The sequence below is a fragment of the Gopherus flavomarginatus genome, chromosome 5 (genome assembly GCF_025201925.1).
Source record: "Gopherus flavomarginatus isolate rGopFla2 chromosome 5, rGopFla2.mat.asm, whole genome shotgun sequence".
In the NCBI taxonomy this organism is placed as follows: Eukaryota; Metazoa; Chordata; order Testudines; family Testudinidae; genus Gopherus; species Gopherus flavomarginatus.
The window spans coordinates 1861396-1886181 of NC_066621.1; the positions used below are offsets into that span (position 1 = coordinate 1861396).

The window sequence follows — 24786 nt, forward strand, 5'->3', positions numbered from 1 at the left end:
GGGCCTGTCAGAGGTCGGTCACTGGACGCAGGTCAGTCTCCTGTTGGGAAGTCAGAGAGGGCACCTGGGGGCACCAGGCCCTGGGTCCTCCAAGATTTTATTTGCTGAATGGTCGAGCTTTTTGTCTAACAAGCTCTGTTCTACACCATTTTCCTGTCAACTAATGAGCCTTTTGTTTTACAGCATTGGCTGAGAGTCACTGCTGACTGCGAATTTGGGATGCAGAGGCCTCTGGCTTCCCCAGGGGTCCCATCCAGGTGGACCCACAGCAGACGTGCACGGTGAGAACAGAGGTGATGAATGCTCTGGGGTCAGACCCAGGAAGACCATAGCCGATGAGGCTTCTTGGCCTGGACAGCGTGCCCTGAATGAAATCATGCTACCCGAGAATCCTGGCTGGCTTTATACAGAGCAGTTCCAGAGCATCGGACCTGTGACTCCATGACAGCGTGTCCGTTGGACCTGCACAAACTACCAGGTGTGCTGTCCTTCAGGGACACTACGCAGCAGCTGGAATGATTTCAACTGAGGACACACACTTTCCTTAATAGCACAACACGGAGCTACAGGTGTAGTGAAAGCAAGACTATTGCTCTGAGTACACTCCAAATTAAGACAACTTAATTTACATTAGCATACAGCCAGTACAGTAATTGCATTGCTTGTGCATGGCTAGACTTCGCTCCTTGTGTCGATGATGAGAGGCCCTGGATAGCGCTGGAGGGCAAGGGGAGAGAGATTGAATGTTTGTGATGGGAATAACTCTTTGGGTGATAGAGACGTGGCTGGTACTTAAAACCCCAACCCCCTTGTATCTCGAAGAGCTGAGCTGAGAGCTGGAATTGCCTTGGGTAGGCAGAGCTCACCAGAGGGGCCAGTTGTCCAGCTGGGACAAGCAGATGTTAGAGCCCAGAAGCAGTCTCAGTTAGTTGAGCAGCAGCTGGATTCATCCACAGCCCCCAGTGTTCGGTGGGGAACAGCCGCGGGCGAGCCATTGCACATAGTAAGCGAGAGCAGCGGAATTCCCAGCAGCCTCTACAGCACCCAGTGCCTGGTGAGGCCTCCCTGTCCTAGCTGCTGGAATTGCTATCGCTGGGAAGGTGGTAGAGCCCCCGAGCTGCCCAGGGACCCTGACTTTCCTGGTCTTCCGGAACCCCAGACTGTGGGGAGGAAGTTGGGGAGCCACAAGCTGAGGGGAACAAACTGGTTCACATTCAGGTTCAGTCATTTAGGGTTTCATTGGTTTGGGACTCTGACTGAGGTGCTAAATGGTGGTGGAAGGTGTTAAACTGTAAACAGATGTCCCCAGTTCACCCCCAACAAAGTTTGGTTCTTCAAACCTCTTGCGCGTGGGTACAGACTTGCCTGGCCAAGGCACCCAGCTTGGGTGCAGATCCCTAGATGACTGTGGGGGCTGGAGACAAAGTTAAGAAATTGTAGCAAATCCCCTAAAATAAGGACTTGGGCCTGGTTGCTGCTGACACTCCTGGCAGAAGGGTGGCAGGTGCACAAGAAAAGTGTAACACGCTTCCTAGAGTCCAGGCATAACAGGCTAAAGTAGATTATCTCACCTAAACCAAGCTCCTGTCATCTCTGACAAACACGGCTGGGCCTCCTCTTGCCAAATCGCTGCTGTCAGGGTTCCCTGCCCCACTCTGAACTCTGGGGTACAGATGAAAGACCCTCTAAGTTTATATTCCACCAGCTTAGATTAAAACTTCCCCAAGGCACAAATTCCTTTCCTTGTCCTTGGACGGTATCGCTACCACCTCCAAGTGATTTCAACAAACATTCAGGGAGGGGCCACTTGGAGCTCTACCCCCCCCACCCCCAAAATATCGCACCAAGCCTCTTCACCCCCTTTCCTGGCCGGCTTGAGAATAATATACCAACCAATAGGTTAACAAGTGAGCACAGACCAGATCCCTGGTTTTTAGGACACTGAAAATCAATCAGGTTCTTAAACAAAGATTTTATAAAAAAATAAATAAAGAAGACTCATACCTGTGAAATCAGGATGGAAGGCAACTTTACAGGGTAATAAAAAGATTTAAACCCAGAGGATTCTCCTCTAGCTCAGCTTCACAGTTAAAAAACAGGAATAAAATTACCTCTTAGCATAGGGAAAATTCACAAGCTAAAACACAAGATAATCTAATGCATTCCCTAGCTTTACTTATAATTTTTGTAATCTTGGATGCTCATTACAGGTGTTTTAGGAGATGTTTTTTCCTGCCCTGGTCCCTCTCTCTGAGAGGGCAAACACAAAACCTCCCCCCCATCATTGAAAGTATCTTCTTTCCCCATTGGTCCTTCTGGTCAGGTGCCAACTAGGTTAATTGAACTGATTAACCCCTTGCAGGTAAGTGATTCTGTACTTCTGGCCAAGAGGGATTTTATATTACTGCACACATAAAGGTTGTTACCCTTCACCTTAAAATGTATAACATCCTCGCCCAAATCACAGATAGGGTTGGACAGCCGGTTCCACACTGGCTGTGATTTCTTCTTGGAGCTCTAGGAGAAAACAGAGTTAATAAGACACATGCACCTTTAGACATACTACTGATTATATAAAAACTAACAATCTGTCCCACATTCCAAGGACTATTTTAACTAGTTGATTATGGGAAAACTTTCACAGGAGAGTGCATCAACCACTTTGTTAGAAACTCCTGAAATGTGTATTTCAAAATCAAAATCTTGGAGAGCTAAATTCCACCGAAGAAGGTTTTTGTTATTTTCCTTGACAGTATGAAGCCACTTCAGTGCAGCATGGTCGGTTTGTAGCTGGAAACGCCGCCCCAAACATATGGGCATAGCTTTTCCAGAGCGTACCCAATGGCGTAGCATTCTCTTTCGTTGATTGACCAGTGGCTTTCCCTCTCAGACAGCTTCTTATTAAGAAACACGACAGGATGGAATTCTTGATCTGGTCTTTCCTGCATTAAAACTGCTCCCACACCACGCTCGGACGCATCTGTGGTTACTAGGAACAGTTTGTTAAAGTCCGGGGCCCTTAGCACAGGGTCAGACGTGGGTGTTGCTTTAAGCTGGGTAAAGCCTTGGCAACATCCTTGCCCATCCCCTCCCAGGGGAAGGACTTCCCCAACCTGTCTTTGGTTCTGTTCACCCCAGCATGGCCACTGGGATGATCATGGGCTAAGCTTAAGAGCTTCCCCCGGTACTTAGTTGGAACCACCAACTGTCTTTGTGGGTGCCATTCTTCCTGGTGTCCACCAGAAAGAATCTCCTTGTATAAAAGCCCTTGTTCTATAACAAACTGGGATTGGTAGAAGAGCTGAAAGGCGGTGGGGTGCTCCGTGCCGCTGCCCAAGCTTTCTGAAGGCTGTCATCTGCTTCCTGCTCAGTCTGGAACTGTTTCCTGGAGGCTGGAGACACCAGTTCTTCCTCAGACTGGGGACTTGGGCTTGGTCCGTCTGGAAGCGATGTAGGTGATGGGGTTGTTTCCGTTGCCGGTGAACCGCTCTCCGCTGGTGCACCAGGTGGTATTTCAGGCTCTGGCTGAGCCTCTTGGGTGTGGTTGTCTGCTGCTTCTGCCAGTTCAGGCTCGCTGGCGCCCTCTGGCATTGGGGTTGAAGATGGGTTTGCAAGCGCTGGCATTAATGCTGGCAACGGTTCTGTGTTGGTTGCGTTTCCAGGTCCGGTCTGGGACTGGAGTCACTGTGGCTGTTTCAGTCATTGGCAGGGGATCCGGGTCCACTACCTCTGTCTGGGTCTCTGGTAACACAGACGAGGCCCTTGTGGACGGCTCAGGAACCGGGATGGTTCTGGAAGCTTGCCTGGTTTGGCTGCGTGTAACCATTCGCACTCTCTTGGCCCGCTTCACCTGGTTGGCCAAGTCTTCTCCCAGTAGTTTGGATAATGCACAGTCCACTTTTTCTTCTTTGACACACCTTTCCCAACTGGAGGCATCATGCAGAAGTAACAATTGCTGGTATGATCTGTTGGCTCTCTCCAAATCATTGGCACTGCAAAAGGCATAGATTTCCTTTTCCTGTTCAACCACTGGCGAAGATTTGTTGCACAAGTGTTGCAGAATATGTGTGGGGCCCACCTCTTGTCCTGATCTCCAGTTGTGCAGCCAAAATAAAGGTGATAGGCTTTCTTAACCATAGTGGTTATACTGCGCTTTTGTGATGCAAAAGTCACTTCACCACAAACATAGCAGAAGTTATCTGCACTGTTCACACAAGTACGAGGCATCTCTGCTCACTTTGGCTAAACAGAAATGTGTCCCTTTGCAAAATCAAACACTGACAAATAAGAGAGCACGACACTGTATGATTTCTAGAGCTGATATAGGGCAATTTGTTCAGCAGAGTGATGTAAGCTTCGTTATGATTGCATCATCCATGACTTCTAGGAATAACATGATGCAATTCATATCATGTATGACACAATACCAGCTTCAGATTGCATCATTCATTGTTTTGCCTAAAAAGCAAGTACTGTCCAAACCCAGTCATAGATTTATTCATAGATCCAGTCAAAGATGTATTTTAGTCATTTCTGGTTTAAATTGAGATCCCTTCCCTTTATAACTCACTTATCCTCCGCCATTCCCAAGTCAAGGGTCGTATATACTGACCCAATAGCATATCTTGAAAACTAGAGCCAATCAACAATATTAAGCATCATTTTCGTTCTCAGTGACCCAGAATTAGTTGGACTACATTTATTTCAGAAGCATTTTGGCTGTAGAGCAGTGTAATCGTTCATGTTCTCCTTAGGCATTTCAGCCCGCCACCTCTGCTAAAGGTCCACTGAGCTGTGGCCTCAGTTCTATCATGTACTGGGCTTAGAGATGCTGTACCCATGGCAGGTCCTTTCAAAATTTTCTAAGAAGGCTTCAGTGTCATCACCTGCCTTGTAGGTGGGAAATTTCTTGGGATGTGGAACCATAACTGGAGAAGGGTTCTTAGGATTGGCTGGAGCATGCTGCCTGGCCTGCGCCAAGTCCAGTTCTTGCTTTCTCTCTTTTTCCCTCTCTTCCCTCTCGTTTTTTTGCTTTTCCATCTCTTGTTGTTGTTTTTCCATTTCTCATTGGTGGTCCACATCTTTTGCTTCTTGTTCTCTTTTGTGGGCTGCCTCTTCCCTGGCCATTTGTGCCTGAATTAGTTCCATTTGTCTTTTATGTTGGTTGTGTTTGTTTATTGCTTGTAGTTTCGCTATTTTTAGTTTGCTTGTTGCTGCACTGGTGCTCATTGTTCCTGTTTTGTTGTGCTGGTTGCGCTCTGGTGTTTACTGCCTGAACTGCTGTTTCTCTGCTGCCTCCTTGGGGTTGCTTAGCAACAGAGTCTTCTTTCACTCTTTCTAGCTAGCCTTTCCCGGCAAGGTTAGAAAATAAAAAAACCTTGTATATGAAAATGTGTTTTGCTGGAGTTCAATGACTCACCACTGGAGTCCCTTTTGTTTAACAAACGACCGTCGTTAAACTAATGTCTCTGCCTTCAGGCAGTCTCTCTCCACAGCCAGAAAGGAGAAAAGGAGAAAAAAATTTCTGGCTGTAGTTTTAACCCCTCCACCCCTTCTCTCTTCTTATAAGCAGCTAGCAGAGAAAAAGAAAATTAATAATCTTACTGGCTTTTGGATTCCATCTTTCCCGCACACTGCCACCATGTCATGGTATATTTCCCCAGTCTGAACCTTAGAGTCCAAAAGATGGGGTACCAGCATGAACTCCTCTAAGCTTAATTACCAGCTTAGATCTAATAGGCTGCCACCAACCAGGAATTTCAGTGCCTGGTACACTCTGGTCCCCCCAAAACCTTCCCAGGGGACCCCCAAGACCCAGACCCCCTGGATCTTACACAAGGAAAGTAAAACCTTTCCCCCAACCTTGCCTCTCCCAGACTTTTTCCCTCCCTGGGTTACCCTGGAAGATTACTGTGATTCAAACTCCTTGAATCTTAAAACAGAGGAATTCTACCTTCCCTCCTCCCACCAATTCCCTGGTGAGTACAGACTTAATTCCCTTGAGCCTCTAACAAGGGGAAAAAATCAATCAGGTCTTTAAAAAGAAAAGCTTTAATAAAAGAAAGAATAAAGATCATCTCTGTAAATTCAAGATGAATATACAGGGTCTTTCAACTTATAGACACTAGAGAGAAGCCTCCCCCCAGCAAAATACAATTTGAAATATTTCCAGCAAACTACACATTTGCAAATAGAGAAAACAATCAAAAGACTAAAACCGCCTTTTTACTTACTAATTTTGAACAGAAGAGTAGAGAGCTTGTAGGTACGTCTGGTCCCTCTCAGAACCCAGAGAGAACAACGTACAAAGAAAAAGCACAAACAGAGACTTCCCTCCACCGAGATTTGAAAGTATCTTGTCTCCTGATTGGTCCTCTGGTCAGGTGTTGCAGGTGACTGTTTGTTAACCCTTTACAGGTGAAAGAGACATTAACCCTTAGCTATCTGTTTATGACAACTCATCAGTCCACTGAACTGCATTTGGCTGTTTCTTTTTGGTCAGTGGGGCAGCCATCTGGCTGTATTGCGTACAAATTGCCTATAATTTCTGGGCAAGCCTAAGAAGGATTACACCTGTTTATAACAACGTATGGAGATATACCTATCGCATAGAACTGGAAGGGACTGGCTAAATACCGTGACAGCGGTGTGTTAGGTGCGGCAAGTTTGTCAGGCCTGTTAGGTGTTGCTGACACTGGGCACTGAACCCTCCACTGGGGTGGCGCTGGGCCTGGGTGTCACACAGGGATTGGAGGTTTTCAAGAGCGGGTTGGACCAATTTCCCTTCTTAGAATCTGTGGGTGACGACTCCCCCGCTCTGGGGTGGTTTGTGGGTGACGGGTCTGGGCTGCGCTGCAGTCCCGTCGCCCCATTCATCACCTCACAGTGGGCTGGGGGGGCACTGTCCAGATCTGGGGTGCATATCACACAGCTCCTCAGTCCTGTCTCCCTCCTCCCTTTGGCTGGTGGTGGCATCAGCCCAGTTCATAGCCACTAACTCTCTCCCCCCCTCGCCCAAGCCTGACCAGATCCCAGCTATGCCGCCCGCACCCAGCAGCATAGCTGTTCCCTCAGTTATACTTGATGAAAATAGCCCAGACAGCTACGACGACCCCCACGCCGACAGCTATGATGAGCCTAGCACCAGCAGCTGTGACGACCCCAGCACCAGCAGGTGCGATGACTCCTGCACGAACAGGTGCAACGACCTCTGCACGAGCAGGTGCGACGAGCCCAGCACCAGCAGGTGTGATGACTCTTGCACGAGCAGGTGCGACGACCTCTGCACGAGCAGGTGCGACGACCCCAGCACCAGCAGGTGCGACGACTCCTGCACGAGCAGCTGTGACAAGCCTAGCACCAACAGCTGTGACGAGCCCAGCACCAGCAGCTATGACGAGCCCAGCACCAGCAGCTGCGATGAACCCAGCATCAGCAGCTATGACGAGCCCAGTACCAGCAGCTGCGACCCCAGTACCAGCAGCTGCGATGACCCCAGTACCAGCAGCTGCAACGACCCTAGCACAAGCAGCTGTGACGACCCTAGCAGCACCAGCTGCGACGACCCTAGCAGCACCAGCTGCGACGACCCTAGCAGCACTAGCTGCGACGACGACCCCAGCACCAGCAGCTGCGACGACCCCAGCACCAGCAGCTGCGACGACCCCAGCACCAGCAACTGCGTAGACCACTCTCAGCGCCATCTTCTTGTGCTTCTCATTAGTCGCCTTGAAGGACTCAGCCATCCGCATCAGCTCTGCCTCCAGCTCCCTCAGCAGGGCCTCTTTGTCCTTCATCAGCTCTGCATTCAGCAGGGACTCTGTCTTCGGCAGCATTTCCTTTCGGCACCGCTCCAGCAACTGCCTGCGCTGCACCACAAACTTCTCAGAGGAGGTAAACATGTACTGGGAGAGGAAACAGCAAAGATTAGATGTGTCAAGTGCTGCAATGACCATGACCAAGATTGGGGCTCACGTTACACTGGGCAATGCACCGCTCCATTGCTGAGTTAGGCCTCTCCCCTGTTGTGCTGGGCTTGGAGTCTCCTATCTCTGCAGCCACCCTGGGAACCAGACATATTAACTCCCATCTGCTACCCCAAACCCTGAATCCCATAGAGGTGACCAGGCTGTTTTTCTGGGTTCCCCTGGCTGGGGCCACACCGGCCATCACTCACCGACTTCTTCAGAAAGTCATTGTGGTCGCGGCGGGCTCTGTCCATGACTCCCTGGTTGTGGAAGGTGATGGCCATCTGTGCGGAGAGGACACGGCTGGAGTGAGCTGCAGTTTATGGGACTGTGTCTCCAACTCATGGCTGCAGCTTCCACCGCAGCAGCCTCAGGTAACAGAGCAATGCCGCCAGGCCGTGTGGCAGTCACTTGGGGTTTCTGGTACTGCCAGTCTCCAGTCCGACCCTCACGGCAGCCCAGCGTTGGCTCCATTCCCTGACCCAGTGCACTTGTGCACGTTCCTTTCACCAAGGATTCTGGAAACCCTGCCCCAGGTGAGCTCGGCCTGTGGCTGATGCCCGACAGCACATCAGTGACACCTGCTCTTGCACATCTGGTGGTACTTGGGGGCTTTCGTTGACCTTCCAGAGACAGGTTTTGGAGGACAAAATCTGGGTTAAATCTTGTAGTGGAGGAGCAATGACTCCAAAACAGTCTCTGCTGTGGATCTATTCTGGAGAGGCTACTGCAGAGGAACGAGGAGTACTTGTGGCACCTTAGAGACTAACCAATTTATTTGGGCACAAGCTTTTGTGGGCTAGAGCCCACTTCATTGGATGTATAGAGTGGAATATACAGTAGGAAGATAGATATATACAGAGAACATGAAAAGGTGGAGGTTGCCATACCAACTTTAAGTGGCTTAATCAAATAACGTGAGCTATTATCAGCAGGAGAAAAAACTTTTGCAGTGATAATCGGGATGGCCCATTTCAGACAGTTGACAAGAAGGTGTGAGTAACAGTAGAGGGATACTTAACATGAGATTTTCTGTAAGATTGTTACTGAAAACTGTTGTGAGTTTGAGAGTTGTCTGCTGCCAGTTCTCCAGTGACAGCAGAGGAGGGGATCCACTCCTGGAAGGTGTTAAATGACCATTAATCAGTGGGAGGAATATAAACAAGGGATTTACAGTTATGTAAGAGCTGCGCAAGCATCATGCGACGGGGGATTGCTCAGGTCTGTGACTCAGCAAAGCCCACCGGGGCGTCTGGGCTGGTGCTTTCCAGACACATGGACCGAGTCTATAAAATAGGGGACAGCAGCATCATGACTTGGCCTCTCTCCTGCCCCACCTGTGCTGGAAGGAACAAGAGCGCTGGGAGGACAAAGACGTGAATGGGGGAGACTGGCCCCAGGCTTTGAGGGGAAGCCAGCGGATTAAGGATTATTACCCACCTGTAACCTCCTGTGCGGTGAGAAAAACTGCTTGACCAAAGCTGGGTGGTCTAATAAGGACTGAGATTTAAAGTCTGAGCTTATCTTTTATTTTCTTTGGTAACTATCCCTGACTTTTGTGCCTACCACATATAATCACTGGAATCTCTCTTCCTGCAGTTAATAACCTGTCTTATATTTTACCTAAACCAGTGTGTTTCAGTGCTTGGGAACTCTCAGCTCAGTTTACAAAGGCTGGTGTGTGTGTCCTCTCCACAGCGAGGGAGGGGCAGATTATGTAATAAACTTACATTGGTCAGAGCTTCTGACCAAGGCAAAACGGTCCAGCTCTGGGGTGCAAGGCTGGGGCTTGGGAGGTTGGCTGATCATAGACTAGAATATCAGGGTGGAAGGGACCTCAGGAGGTATCTAGTCCATCCCTGTGCTCAAAGGAGGACCAATCCCCAAACTAAATCATCCCAGCCAGGGCTCTGATGCCTTTCTCTATGTGATTCGTGAGTGGCTCTGGGAGCATTCATGCAACCTAGCTGGGTGTGGGGGCTCCACATGCTGATGGCTGAATGATCACAGCACCTGGAGGGGTTTGCTGCTTGTCACTAGCAAAGCCTTGTGAGAGACAGCCCAGGCTGGAGAATTAAGCAGACACAGCTATACCCCAGTTCCAGGTTGTGTCTACACGGCGATGTAAGGCCAAAGTTAGTAGCACTCGAGTTAGCAGCCCCTGGGGTTGTTAACCTAGGACTGGAGCAGCTACACTTATTTGTAACCCCAGGTTAGGACTGGTTGAACCCTGAGTCCCAGCCTGGACCTCCAGCATCTACACTGCATTATGTGGGGCTGAGTGCAACCACCCGTATCCCAGACTCCCTAGTGTCCTCCCCAGCTGCAGCCAATCTTCCCTTGTTAGTGGTGCAGCCTGGGAAAACTGGACTGCCCACCAAATGTGACAAGCCAGAGAGGAAAGAAAGTAGACTTGTGGGATACTTTTGGTGGCCTCCCAGAGCATGAGTCCAGCAGGGCTACAACTACTCTGCAACAGAGCTCTGATTGATCTCAGGAAACATCCCATAATCTCCTTAAATCGAGTGGCCCCTCTTCTCATTGTTGTGAAATCGGTGCAGGGAGGTGGAAGTGCCCTTTCAAAGAAAGGTGGGGGGTAGAGGGGTCTGAACTTACAAGACAGCATGCTGACACACTCTCAGCACCCCAAAACCCCACTCTCTCTCCCCTTACATACACACAACACACTCCCTGCCACACCCCCCCATTTGAAAAGCACGTTGCAGTCACTTGCATGCTGGGAGAACTGCCCATAATGCACCGTTCCCAATGCTGCTGCGAGTGGCCACGCCAGTGCGCAGGCAGCTGTCAGTATGGACGCACTGCAGCACTTTCCTACTATGCTCTCCAAAGGCGGGTTTCACTCACAGCGCTCTACATCTGCAAGTGCCGCCAGGCCTCAGGCTCGGACCCTTCACACACAATGGGTCCAGGGACCCTAGTCCTGGATATCAGGGAGCACAATAGTGGCTTTAAAGCCACCTCTCCCCACCACGGCCACGTCTCCCATGATTCACTGGGGCCATGTCCACACACCAAGAAAGAAGATGCTGTCGCATTATGGGAAATGTAGTTCACATGCCTCATTCTGCTGTATGTGCTGGGCTCCCTGGCCAGACTTCATTTCCCCATGATGCACCAGGACCACAATGTCCAAGGCTTCTCTTCACCACAATGAGGATCCATGATGCAATGTGGGAAATGTAGTTTGACTGCCTCATTCTCCTCTCTACGCCCAGCTCCATAGAGGAGAATGGGGCATGTGAGGAGCATGAACTATAGTTCCCAGGAGCCACCTTGGCAGCATTGCCAAATGGAAACATTTGGGGGCTTTGGGGGCTCAACGGTTTCCGCAGGAAAAATAAAAAATCCCATTTCCAGGCCAGTTCTGATAAACTGCTCTCATTTGCATGCCAACATCTGCAGAGTTGGTTGATGCTACAGGTGTCAGGACTCAAGATGTGTCCGTAGGTGAAACCCTCCATCACCATCCGCTGTCAATTCTAGAGAAAATCTTTGATTACCTCGCAGTCCAAGAACCAGAGGTTTCACTCAGACCCTTTCCCACTCTCCTCCAGCAGGAGGGACTCAGCTCCCAGTGCTACCCCAGTGTAGTGCTACACTGGTATGGAATGGACGGGAGAGGGGAGACACCCCATGATCAGGTCAGAGGCAGAGATGATACCTGACAGGGGGAGGAGAAGCCAAAGCGATGTTTCTTCATCACATCAGATAAATTCTGCAAAGGAACCAAAAGAAATCACCACATCACAGACTCCACGGGACTTAGAAAGGCTGTGAACACAGGGAGGGCTCACCTGGTGCTGAGATGCAGCCACCTCTGGGGTGGGGCAGCTGGGGAACAGCCACACAGTGATGCCACATAAGTATTGGGTTAATCACGGACTGCCAGCGGAGAGCAGCCCGTCCTGATCCCTGCAGCACAGCTGGCAGGTCCCCACCTTTATCTTGGCAGCGAGCTGTGTCCCGGTGAGCAGCTCTCCGTGCTGGTCCCTCCGGATGTGTTGAGCGGCCGAGCCCACCAGGGTGGTGACATAGTCCCTCAGGCTGTCCCGGAAATCCTCATCCATGTCTGCGAAGCGGAGAGAGATGGACAATGATGGGGGAATCAAGGGCCTGACTCATCCCCCTTGTCGTTACCTTCCACGTGCGGGCACTCCTCTGATCCCCCTTCTCACTGCCCTCCATGTGCAGGCAGGAGCAGCGACCCAGTCGCATTGCCCAGCACATGGCAGGGGGCTCAGAGCCGCTCTCCCGGGTCTGTTACCTCTCAGGGTTCCCTTGCTGCCAGTTGAGATCCGCTTGCCGGGGAAGGGCATCAGGTAACTGCTGGTGCTGCTGCTGCTCAGCACTTCCAGGGCCCTGGGGTGTTTGCAAGGGGACGTTGCCTCCAGCATCTGCCAGAGCCAGGGGGAATCGTTACATTGACACACGAACATCTGTGTTAACACCAGCCCGACCGGCTGGGCAGTCAGAGAGGGTCTGGAGCAGCCCTGTCTCGTCTGTGGTAGGTGTTGGAAGGAGACTTTCTCTGCTAAACTCCAGCCAGTCTCTCCTGAGCACGTGCAAAGATTATCCATGGGAGATACGAAATTATCCAAGGGCTTGTTACTCGGCCAGAAATGGGGGGATTTTCTTGGCAACAACCCCTGGCATCTCTCTGACAAGCAGGCCAAACCCTCCTGCCACATTTCAAGTCCCTGCTCTGAAGTGGGGGGTGTCTAGAGATATTCAAAACAAGGAACATCAGAATTTTCTTTTCAAATGGCCAAAACAGCGTGTTTCCGTTCTCAGAAATGGCTGGAGAAAACTAGCAGAAATTCAGCTGGAGGCAGAGAACAAGCCTGGAATATTTCAGCCCAAACCGTTAAAGTTATAAGCAACTAAAAAGGGGTCTTGTAATGGGAATTATCAGGTAATCTTTATAAAGGGTGAGGCTACCAGCCCCCTAGAGGGGCAAGGCCCCGTGTCCCATTCCCCAGCTCCCTGAGGCGGACAGACCCTGCCCTTGGTCCGGATCGGGGCAGGCACCCTCCACAGGAGACAGGCCCTGGGTCCCATTCCCCACCCTCCAAGCCCCATACTCACGTGTCTGACGTCTCTCAGATGCTGCTCCCCACCCTGGGCTCCAAGGAGCTCGGAGCTGCTCCAGTCCCGCACCAGCAGTCCTAGGTGCTGCAGGGGAGACAGGAGGGGAGTGGGGGTTAAAAGGGGTGGGGAGAGGCTGTAGTGGGAAGAAGGTGGGGAGAAGCCTCAAGCCCTAGGGAGTGGAGGAGGGGTGCAATGTGGGGCTGCATGGGGCAGGGCAGGTGATGGTGTCTCACCTGAACGGGCTCCAGTCCATAGGCCTCTCCCACCACTTCAGCCACGTGCAGAAACATCTGTGGAGCGGAGAGAAGCGTGTGAGGCTGCACCTGGCCAAGGGGATGGTGGGGGAGGCCCTGGGGGTCTGGCACGGGTGGGATGTTGTCTGTGCACAACCCATTCTCTACACCCAACGCGCCACAGAGAAGAAAGTTCAGTTCCAGCGCTTGCTTCTTCTCTCCAGTGCTCCCGAGAAGCGCACCCTCCCCCACACCACCATTGCTTCAGGCTGATGGATGCTACCAACTCTGTTTTGCACGGCCCAGGGACTCAAACCACGGCTCTGCTCACACTGCAAACAATCTTGGCCACACGGCATTTCCCTGAGCTCTCCCCAGGCCACGGTCTCTCTGCATTTACAAGGTTTCTGCTACGCACTGGAGCCAGGGCAGTGAGGAAAGAAAAAAACCCTCCCAGAGCCAACCCCTCTCACACACAGAGAATCCCCCCAGAGGCATGGTGCAGGGGCAGGACATGGCATATAGGGCAGGCGGCAGTGACATCGCTAAGGGCGCGACTGCCAGGGCTCAACCCAGTGGGGCTGGGGCTGGATAAGAGCCTGAAGAGAAGAGCAGAGCAGGGGGCAGAGCAACCTCCCCAGGCCCTGGCCCCAGCAGGTTCCCACTGATGGTGGAGCCGGGCTGGAGGGAAGGGAGGGTCCTAACTTTGGCTCAGTGGCCCACGCCAGACACGTGGGAGAGAGAGCCAGTCTGGGCTGTGCGGTGACAGTGCTGAGTCCAAAGGCCCATTTGACTGTGGGAGAGTCAGTTTCTCTCTCTGGGCCTCAGTTTCCCCACAGGACCCATGGGGAGGGGTAATAAACCTGTGGGGTGAATGGGAGAACCTGGCCAGGCCATGTTCTGTGTCGCGCTGCCCGGCCTCACCTCCAGGTATTCGAGATCCGGGTCCTTCACCCGACGGCCAATGTTCAGTATCTGCAAAGAATCAGGAGACGGACAGAGCTACAGCAACGAGCAGCGACGGCCGCCCCAGGCCACTTCCCAGCCACGTCACCCACCCCGAGCACAGCGCCCCCTAGTGCCACATTGGGGCATCGGGGCCAGCCCTGACCCCCAGGGGAGAGCGCCCCCTGCTGAGCCCTGCTCCCTGCAGCACAGCGCCCCTTAGTGCCGCACTGGGGCATTGGGGCCAGCCCTGACCCCCAGGGGAGAGCGCCCCCTGCTGAGCCCTGCTCCCTGCAGCACAGCGCCCCCTAGTGCCGCACTGGGGCATTGGGTCAGCCCTGACTGCCAGGGGAGAGCGCCCCCTACCGAGCCCTGCTCCCTGCAGCACAGCGCCCCCTAGTGCCGCACTGGGGCATCGGGGCCAGCCCTGGGGCTACCAGGGGAGAGCGCCCCCTGCTGAGCCCTGCTCCCTGCAGCACAGCGCCCCCTAGAGCCGCACTGGGGCATTGGGGCCAGCCCTGACCCCCAGGGGAGAGCGCCCCCTGCTGAGCCCTGACCCACTCCCTGCAGCACAGCGCCCCCTAGTGAACCCCCCAACCTGGTGGGAGCTGAGCAGCATGGACATGGCAGAGAGTTTGATGCTCGTCTCCTTGTTCCTTTCAATGTCCATGGAGCCCTCAGTGTTGACCAGCAGCACGGCCACCTGGGGGCCAAGAGTGAGAGCCCCAGGTCAGCTCCCGGCTTTGTCCAGCCACCCACGGCCCCTCTGTCCCCAGAGCTGCCCCCTGCTCAGCCCCCTGGCATCTGCCAGCTTGTTCTCACCTTCCCCAGTGTTAGCTCCCTTCTCGCATTCTTCTTCATTGCCCCCCGTTATCTCTCCCCTGGCGCCTCCTTCCCCGTGTCTCCATCCCTTGTTCCCTCTTTATTCCCCCCATTCCCTTTGTTCCCAGCCCTCCATCTGTTCCCCCTTCCCCTTCTCCCAGTGCTTCATGTCTCCTTCCCTTTCCCTGTGCACCTCCAACACCCGCACTCACCTGGCCCCCCTTGGTGGGGACGCAGAAGGGCTGACTCCACACCCACACCCCCTTGGTGATCCGCTGCATGTCGGCGCGCCACTCGAACCCCTCCAGGGGCTCCTCCTCCCGGCCCATCCATTGCCCCGTCCCTTGCCTCCTGCTGGGAGGGAACATGCAGGAGGGAGGTCAGTGCAGGGTGGGGGAGGTCAGTGACTGGTCCCCGCTCCTACCCCAGGCTGCAAACCCTGGGAGGGGACAGGGTTTAATTGTACTAGTGTGGGGCGGGAAGGACACATGCTGAGGGGTGTACTCGTAATCTGATAGACAAACAGACCCACTGCTCTCTAGACACAGAGAGACGCGCTGTGTTCCACACGGCCAGACAGACAAGTTAGTGTCCAGCCATGGCCCGAGCTAACTGGACATGGTGCTGGATGGGCTGTTCACAGACACGTGTGCGGCTCTAAACCCCCCAGCATGGGGCAGGATGGGGCCGCTCACACCCCAGCTCACGCCTGCCCCCGTTCACACTCACTGGGTGCTGGAGCCGGCGCAGCAGGTAGTTCAGCAGGAAGGATTTGCCCCAGCGCTGCTCCCCGATGACGGACACCAGGCAGACGGGGGCGTCCCCCACCCCACCCTGCTCCAGGCAGCAGCTCAGGGCCTCCTCGTTCAGGATTAGGTTCTCTTCCTCGTCCAGACGCACCAGCTGCACCGGGCGCCCCATCTCCAGTGGAGCTCCTGGTCCTTGCTGCAGGGAGAGAGCAGGGTCAGACCTGGGACCCCACCTCCCAAGTGAACCTGTCTCATGGTCCTGTGATCAGAGCCCCTTGCCCCATTCCCAATCCCCAACCCAGCCTGTGCCCGAGATCAGAGTCCCATGCCCCATTCCCACCCCCTTGTGCTAGCCAGACCTGTGCACCAGAGCTCCGTGCCTCATTCCCATGCCCCTGAGCCAGCCAGTCCCACTGCCCTGGGTCTGGATCAGAGCCAGAACTCTTTGGAGGGGAAAGACCCCTAGATTCTTGCTGGAACACATCAAGAGAGACTGCGGCAGGCTGGGGAAGAGCCTTAAAGAAATGGAGGCTCAGGGGATCTTCAGTGAGAGGAGGAGAGTGAAGGGGAGACAAGATGCTGATGATCACCAGGTGGCTCAGGCAGTGGGGCTAAGGAGGGCTTGGGGATGTTCGACAACTGGGAGGCGCTCACAGACAGAGGACTGGTCCCATGGGAGGGACGCCACCTGTGTGGGGAGGGAGACAGACTTCTGGGATGGAGGTTGGCACAACTGCTAAAAAGGGCGTTAAACTAGGAACCCAGGGAGATGCTCATGGAATCTCCAGGCCTGATTCTCACGCTGCGTGGGAGGCAAATCCAGTGGGAGAGGGCGCAGCAGTGGAGAAAGGAAGGACAGAGGGCGGGAGAACGCAGAAGAGGAACATTAGTGCCAAGGGCACTGACACTAACAGTCAGGTGGCCGATACTGGCAGTAAAAGGACTGTACCACTCGTGTGAGAAATCTGAGCAAAGTCTCTACAGCAATGTCAGGAGTGATAAAATGGAGGAAGTAAAACTACGGGTGCAGGACGGGAAACCAGACATTGTCGGGAGAACAGAACCACGGGGCAAAGCAGCCACGGCTGGAGTACAGGAAAGAAAACAAAAAGGCAAAGGTGGTGGAGTAGCATTGTGTGTTAATGACGAGGTGGAGTGGGAAGAAATGAGAAGGAGCTAATTCAGTTTAACCGAATGGAAGGATAAACCAGAACCGATCTGCAGCTGGGGGTCCTGGATTTCAAATGGCTCAAACTGCAAAAAATGAAGGGAATTAGGCAGGGAAGTGACCTGGCCTGCAAAGCTGAAGGATCTGGATGTGGAGGGGGCTTGTCAAAGTTGCAGGAACTCTCTGGAGTCTGCATCCAGGAAGAAGCCCATAGGGAAGGGCTGCTGACCAAACCGGATGAACGAGGATCTCAAAGGGTGACTAAGAGAAAGCAGAAAGCCTACGAGGAATGGAAAATGGGAGGAATCCGTATAGGGATGAAGTGAGAACTGCCAAAGGCCGAGCAGAATTTGAGCTTGCAAAAAAAAATTAAAACCAACAGGAAAAAGTTCTTAAGCCTTATAAAGAAAAAGAAAAGAAGGAAAGAAGACGTGGGACCGCTAAGCACTGAGGACGGGGTGGAGATAAGGGATACAAGCTGCATGGGCCAATACCGGCATGGTCTCTCCTAGAAGGGAAAGGAGCAGGTTGACCCGCAGGCGGATATGAGTACAGGCTTCTTTATGGCAATACTTGTTCCCCTCGACCCAATTGTCGAGTAAGCCCTGGATTAGTCACAGCACACTCCTGTTATCTCAGTTAGGATGTACACGCTTACATCTGTTACAAGGCCCCCAAAACCCTGATTATGTAATAGAAACACCCATAGTGTTAGTATACCCACCCCTATCTATTCACAGCATTACGCATGTCATACCGGCATTTTTACCTTGAAAATACAGTGCTTAGCAACAATCTGTTGCTACAAATATTCCTAGTCAGCGGTTCTCAGGGGTGGGAGGAAGGGGCCATGAGCCAGGGCTTGTTTATGTAGCTGGGAGGGAGATGGAGAACGTTTCTTTTACCTTCTCTCACACGAAGGGCATTCATTTCATACCTACATTTCTCATGCAGCTGCAGATCTTATCAATTCTCACAAGCAACAGGGAAGGGGAAAATATGGCAACTTATTTATAAAACAAAGAAATACTCCCTGCTTACGCCTTTGTCCCCTAATCCATGTCAGCACATCAGCAACTTCCCAGGGCTTTACTGAATCCTAACGTATCCCAAGAGCCTCAGTTTTCAATAAGCATAATTAGAAGCTGTGGCAAGATGGCTACTGAGAACAAGAATACGGGAGTAGAAAATGTCCCTGAATTGACTGAAATGGAAGCCAGATTCAAACAGCTTAATGGGACCAAACTGGGGGGCCTGGATCATCTCCATCCATGAATATTAAAGAATCTGGCACATGAAATTGCAAGCCCAATAGCAAGGATTTGTAATTAATCTGTAAAAGTCAGGATCCTACCAAATTCACGGCCATAAAAAATGTGTCACAGATTGTGAAATCTGGTCTCCCTCCTGTGTAATCTGATCTTGTGTGTGCTTTTACCCTAAACCGCACAGATTTCATGGGGAAAACAGCATTTCTCAAATTGGGGGTCCTGACCAAAAGGGAATTGGGGGGGTCATAATTTTATTGGAGGGGGACTCACAGTATTGCCACCCTTAATTCTGCACTGCCTTCAGAGCTGGGCTCCCAGCCAGCAGCCGCTGCCCTCCGGCCACTCAGCTCTCAGGGCTTCAAGGCTGAGCTTGATAAGTTTATAGGAGGATGGGCTGATGGGACTGCCAACCATGGCATGTAGCCAATCTGTCACTGCTAGCAGCAAATATCCCCAACGGCCGGAGATGGGATGGGCAGGGAGTTACTACAGAGAATTCTTTCCCAGGGGTGTCCCTAAGGAGCGCTAGGTCGGCAGGGCTGCTCTGAGGGTCTAACTGATCCTCTTATTTGGGGAAGGAATCTCCCCCTGCTCAGATTGACAGAGACCTGGGGGGGGGGGGGGTTTGCCTTCCCCTGCAGCATGGGGCACGGGTCACTTGCCAGTTTGAACAGGTGTAAATGGTGGATTCTCTGTAACTTGAAGTCTTTAAACCAGAGGTGGGAAAACTACGACCCATGGGCTGGATCTGGCCCATCAAGGCTTTGGCTCCATCCCACGGGATTGCCACCCCCATGGCGCCATGGGGCTAAGGCAAGCTCCCTGCCTGCCCTGACCTTGTGCTGCTCCCAGAAGCGGCCGGCACCACGTCCCTGCGGCCCCTAGGGGAGCAGTTGGGCAAAGAGCTCCACGCGCTGCCCTTGCCTGCAGGCACCGCCCCCGCAGCTCCCATTGGCCGGGAGCGGGGAACCACAGCCAATGGGAGCTTCGGGGGAGATACCCGCAGGTGAGAGCAGCATGTGGAGTCCTCTGCTCCTCCCTCCCCCAGGGGCCACAGGGACGTGGTGCCGGCCACTTCTGGGAGCACTGTGGGGCCAGGGCTGGAAGGGAGCCTGCCTTAGCCCTGCTGTGCACTGCTGCCACCCCACAGCTGTTCAAGATAAGCAGTGCCGGGGTGGAGCCTGTGCCCCGAACCCCCCCTGCACCCTACACCCCAATATCCTGCCCTGAGCCCCCGTTGCATATTGCATTCCTCCTGCACCCCAACTCCCTGCCCTGAGACCCCCTTCTTCACCCCTCCTGCACCCCAACTCACTGCCACACCCCACAAGCACCCCAACCCCCTCCTCTGAACCCCCTGCCGCACCCCTCCTGCACTTCAACCCTCTGCCCTGAGCCCCCTGCCACACTCCACACCTGACCTGCACCTCAATCCCTGGCCCTTAAAGCCCTCTCACACCCCGCACTCCCTCCCTCCCCCCAACCCCCTGCCCCAGCCCTACATTCATGGCCTTGAATGCAATTTCCCCATCCAGATGTGGCCCTTCGGCCATAAAGTTTGCCCACCCCTGCGTTAAACCACGATGTGAGGACGTCAGTAACTCAGCCAGAGGTTTGGGGTTTGTCATAAACAGATAGTCAAGGGTTAATAGAACAGAAGTACTTCATGTCTCTTTTGCCTATAAAGGGTTAACAAGTTCAGTGAGCCTGGCTGTCACCTGAGCAGAGGAGCAATCAGGGGACAGGAGACTTTCAAATCTTGAGGGAGGGAAGTTTGTGTGTGTGCTGTTAGTTTGTGTGTTTGCTGTTAGTGTTTGGCTGTTGTTCTCTCTGGGTTCTGAGAGTGACCAGACAGACATGCAACCAGGTTTCTCTCCAGTCTCTCTGATACAGGCTCTTATAAGGTCAGACTAGTGAGTACCAGGTAGATAAAGCGAGTTAGGCTTATGGTTGTTTTCTTTATTTGCAAATGTGTATTTGGCTGGGAGTGTACCCGGCACTGGAATTCCTGGTTGGTGGCAGCGCTACAAGTACTAAACTAGTAATTGAGCTTAGAGGAATTCATGCTGGTACCCCATCTTTGGACGCTAAGGTTCAGAGTGGGGAATTATACCATGACAGGGTCCATTACAGGAGTGGGTGGAGGAGTTTCTGTGCCCTGCAATGTGCAGGCGGTCAGACTAGATGATCATAATGGTCCTTTCTGGCTGACCAGTCTAAGCCTGTGTGTCCCATTCCCCACCCCCTGAGCCAGCCAGTCCCAACTCTGGGGCCAGATCAGGGCTGGCGCCTCCTAGAACGGACAGGCCCCATGTCCCATTCCCTGTCCCCCTGAGCCAGCCAGTCCCTGCCCTGGGGCTGGATTGGGCCCAGCATCCCCGACAGGAGAAAACTCCTTTTCCCCTTATCTGGCCTGTCTGGTCTCACCGAATCCGGCTCTTCCCGCGTGTTCTCGGTGATTTTCTCCACCAGGCTTTTGACGCGTGTGTCTGGGATCATCCTGCCCCTGGAGCAGGGAGCCCGGCACTCTGGGCAGCAGGGCCCCTGGGCTGACACCTCGCTCCAGTGAGTGGAGAGGCAGCCCCGCCCCGGCAGAAGTTGTGACCACACTCGATGGAGACGGGGTCGTTCAAGACGTCCAAGCAGATGCTCCATCCCTCTGACCCCGCAGGCCTAAGGAGATTCACTGGGGCAGGAGCCAGCACATGGGAACACGGGGCTGACATGCTAGAGCAGGGGGCTGGGAGCCAGGACTCCTGGGTTCCACTGTAAGTTTTCACCACTTTTCTGGTAAGTTTCCATTCACTGCTGTACACTGACCACTCCCCCATTCTGGGGCAGGGCTGGCAAGTGTCTCTCTGCTAGTGGGGTTTTGGGTTGCCTGGGGGCCCGGGAGTTCAGGGAATGATGCAACCATTGCTGCTCCCCACTCCCTGCCGCACCCTAGTTCAGCCTGCTAAAAGCACCCGACCCGCCAGGACGTGGGGTCAGCTGGGGGGTGAGACTGTCCGAGCCGGCCAAGGGGCCTCGGAAACACCAGCTGCTGTTGCTCCTGTTCTTATTAGAGGGGGGCGCCCTTGGGGCATCGTGAATCCGCCCCCCCCCCCCCGCCATTTACAGGGCACCGGGGCTCCTGGACAAAGTGCATCTGGCCAGAGCAAACCATGCTAGTGCCCCTCACTCCCGACCCGCAGCCCCTGCTAGCCCAGCCCTGCCCCCCCAGCTCTGCCGGTGCCCCTCACTCCCGCCCCGCAGTCCCTGCCAGCCCAGCCCTGCCCCCCCAGCTCTGCCGGTGCCCCTCACTCCCGACCCGCAGCCCCTGCCAGCCCAGCCCTGTCCCCCCAGCTCTGCCGGTGCCCCTCACTCCCGACCCGCAGCCCCTGCCAGCCCAGCCCTGCTCCCCCAGCTCTGCCGGTGCCCCTCACTCCCGACCCGCAGCCCCTGCCAGCCCAGCCCTGTCCCCCCAGCTCTGCCGGTGCCCCTCACTCCCGACCCGCAGCCCCTGCCAGCCCAGCCCTGCCCCCCCAGCTCTGCCGGTGCCCCTCACTCCCAACCCTCAGCCCCTGCCAGCCCAGCCCTGCCGGTGCCCCTCACTCCCGACCCGCAGCCCCTGCTATCCCAGCCCTGCCGGTGCCCCTCACTCCCGACCTGCAGCCCCTGCTATCGCAGCCCTGCCCCCCCCCAGCCCTGCCGGTGCCCCTCACTCCCGACCCGCAGCCCCTGCCAGCCCAGCCCCGCCCCCCCAGCTCTGCCGGTGCCCCTCACTCCCGACCCACAGCCCCTGCCAGCCCAGCCCTGCCCCCCCAGCTCTGCCGGTGCCCCTCACTCCCGACCCGCAGCCCCTGCCAGCCCAGCCCTGGGCTCCCTCTTCCCCTGTAGCTCACCGCGGTGAGCAGACTCCAGCGCAGACCCCAAGGTTAATTCAATGTCTCCGTTTGTCTCTGGGTTTCCCCTCCGCCTCCCTGGCTCTCTGCGGGTCTGTCTCTGCACAGAGCCCGGCTGGCCGCTCCCTGCTCCGTCCCACTTTCGCTTTCACTCTCTAGTTCCGTAACCCGGGGCCCTGAGCCAGGCTGGGCTCTCGGGGTCTCTCCCTAGAGCCGGTTGGTTCTGCAGGGCCCAGTAGCACTGGACGGTGAACGGACCCGAGTCCTCGCTCCAGTTCCCTTTACCCAGAGGCCTCCCTGCCCTGCAGGACTCCCCATGTGGACTCCCCTCCTAACCCTGACAAGTCTGGGCCCCGGGTCCCTGGGACACTGCACCCCAGTCTGGCTGTGGGTCGCTCAGGAGAGGGATCCCCACTCCGGGGTGCTCGGGGCAGCTTCCCCGACCCTCTGACCTCTGCAAACCAGCAGCCGTGCTAAGGGAAATAAGGGGAAAGGGGGAAAGTTAATGGAACAAGGGGCCCCACCCAAAGGGCCCAGGGAGACTAGAAACAACCATCTCTGGGGCTGTAAGGAAAGGTCACTGGCTGCTCTTCACATGTCCCAGCCTCCTGCCCCGGCCCTGGCTGCTCTGCGGTGACACCACAGGTCAGACACGTGCTCTGGCGGTGCCCACATGCCCTCAGGCACTGGCTCCGTGGGTGCTCCAGGGATGGAGCACCCACAGGGAAAAAAATGGTGGGTGCTTAGCACCCGCCAGCAGCCAGCCTATCAACACCTCTCCCTCCCCCCCGCGCCTCCTGCCTGTCAGCAGCCCCCCCGATCAGCACCTCCCCCAGCCTCCCAGCACCTACTGCCTGCCACCAATCAGCTGTTTCGTGGCGTTAGGAGGTGCTGGGGGGCAGGGGGGAGCGAGGGCCCAGCGTGCTCAGAGGAGGGGGTGGGAAGAAGGGGCAGTGGCAGAGCAGGGGTGGGAAGAAGCAGGCAGGGCTGGGACGTTGGGGGCAGGGGTGGGGTGGGGGTGGGGCATGGGTGGAGCACCCGTTGGCAGATCAGAAATTCGGTGCCTATGCCCTCAGGCTCTAGGGGGCAGGACCCTTCTCCCCAGCATTGGTCCTCCTGGTGGCTTCATGTCCTCTTGATGGGTAAATCGATGAATTAAAGATAGGTAAATGGGTGAATTGAAAATTTCTTGTATGCAATACTAGCCTATGACCTGCTGTCACTATGACCTGCTGTCACAAGCACTGGTTGGTAAACACTGTTAGTACTATGGTCAAGGAAAGCAACGTGGAATGTAAACATCAGCAGGTAAATAAACCTATGTACTCACGACCCCTGACTCAGGATGACTCAGGAAAAACATGTTCCGACCAGTGTGGTCTGATATGACGTGTAAAATGCTATAAATATACAATGTAAAACTTGTCTCGGTGTGCCCTTCCTCTGGCATTAGTGGAGGGGGACACCCGCTCAGCTGATCGTTCAATAAAACAGTGAAGCTCTCTGTGTCTCTCTTTGGAGTAATTGGGTAGCTCCGGGGAGAACGAGCCTAATTTGGCTAACACTCTGAGTATGGCCAGCGAGGCCACTCGTCAGGCGATGTCTCCCTGCACTGGGCCCTTTGCCCAGCCTCCCCCCCACCCTTTCCCCAGCCACTCACCAGGCTCAGCTGCAATGTTACATGGGGCACGGCCAGCATCCAGTATCCTGACTCTGGCCCCACAGCTCCTCTCACAGGTCAGCCCTGTATCCCTGGTCTCCGCTGTCCCAGCTCCTGGCTCTGCCCGGCCCCAGCTCAGGCTGCTGCTTTCCCCTTAGCTCTGCCCTCTTCTGGCTCCGGCAGCTCCAGCTCACACAGAGAACGGGCCTCTGGGCTCCTGACTCCCTCACTGGCCTGCCCGCCCTGTCAATCGGGCTGACTGGGAGCTTTGACCTCTCCCCACTGGTACTTTCTCTTCAATCCTCTCCCTTTCCTCTGGGACAGGGCCAGCCAAAACCCCACTAAGTTTCAGTGAGGGGCCAACAGCCCCTGACACTGGGCACATGGACCGAGCCTGGGCAGATTCCCTGGACTCTGGCCCAGGGCCTGTCCCCTCAGAACTGGTGGATGGGGGATTGAGCTGGGGAAGGGAGATTTTGTTACAACCCCAAAACTCCTTCTAAAGCTGGAACTACCCACATGAGACCCTGAAACAAGGCGCTACTCACAACACCTTGCACCCATCCTCACTGCCCAGCTCCAAGCTCAGACGAGCTGCAAAACAGCCAGTGAAGGGGTGGGGCAGAAATTTCCCATCCAAGCGGTTTTTGGACTGGAAACTGGGATTTTTCCAGATTGTGAAATTTGCCTCCCAAATGGATCAGCTTCGCGTGGAAAACAGTGAGTGTTAGAACAATGAGTCGACCCCCTGTCCTGTGTCTGTTGGGAAACGCCACCATGGAGAGTCCTGGCACAGTTTGGCAGAATCTGATTTTTACTTGACTTATAATTCTGATGGATTTTGAAGCATATTTTCCCTCAGTTTTTATTGATTTAAATGTTCACAGTTGTGAGCCGTCACGGTGTGGTGTTATGTGTGGCTGTACCCCACCCGCCCTGACCCCGAAGGTGGCTGCATCTCAGCCCCGGATGCTG

The 24786-nt window shown here is 54.4% G+C and overlaps 2 protein-coding genes and 1 pseudogene across 2 annotated transcripts in view; all 3 read right to left on the reverse strand.

Annotated features, from left to right (window-relative positions):
* The window catches only part of LOC127051184 (RING finger protein 112-like), a 147590-nt pseudogene extending 126597 nt beyond the window's left edge, over positions 1-20993 (reverse strand).
* Positions 2428-24786, reverse strand: part of LOC127052850 (fibroin heavy chain-like) — an 81060-nt gene continuing 58701 nt past the window's right edge. The window contains exon 2 of the mRNA XM_050956971.1: positions 2428-2517. The gene's annotated coding sequence lies outside the window, so the exon portion shown is untranslated. The remainder of the gene's footprint in view (positions 2518-24786) is intronic.
* LOC127052851 (fibroin heavy chain-like) lies at positions 7071-8135 on the reverse strand. Its single transcript, XM_050956973.1, has one exon. The coding sequence runs from the start codon at positions 7953-7955 to the stop codon at positions 7071-7073; it is 885 nt and encodes a 294-aa protein (XP_050812930.1). The 5' UTR covers positions 7956-8135.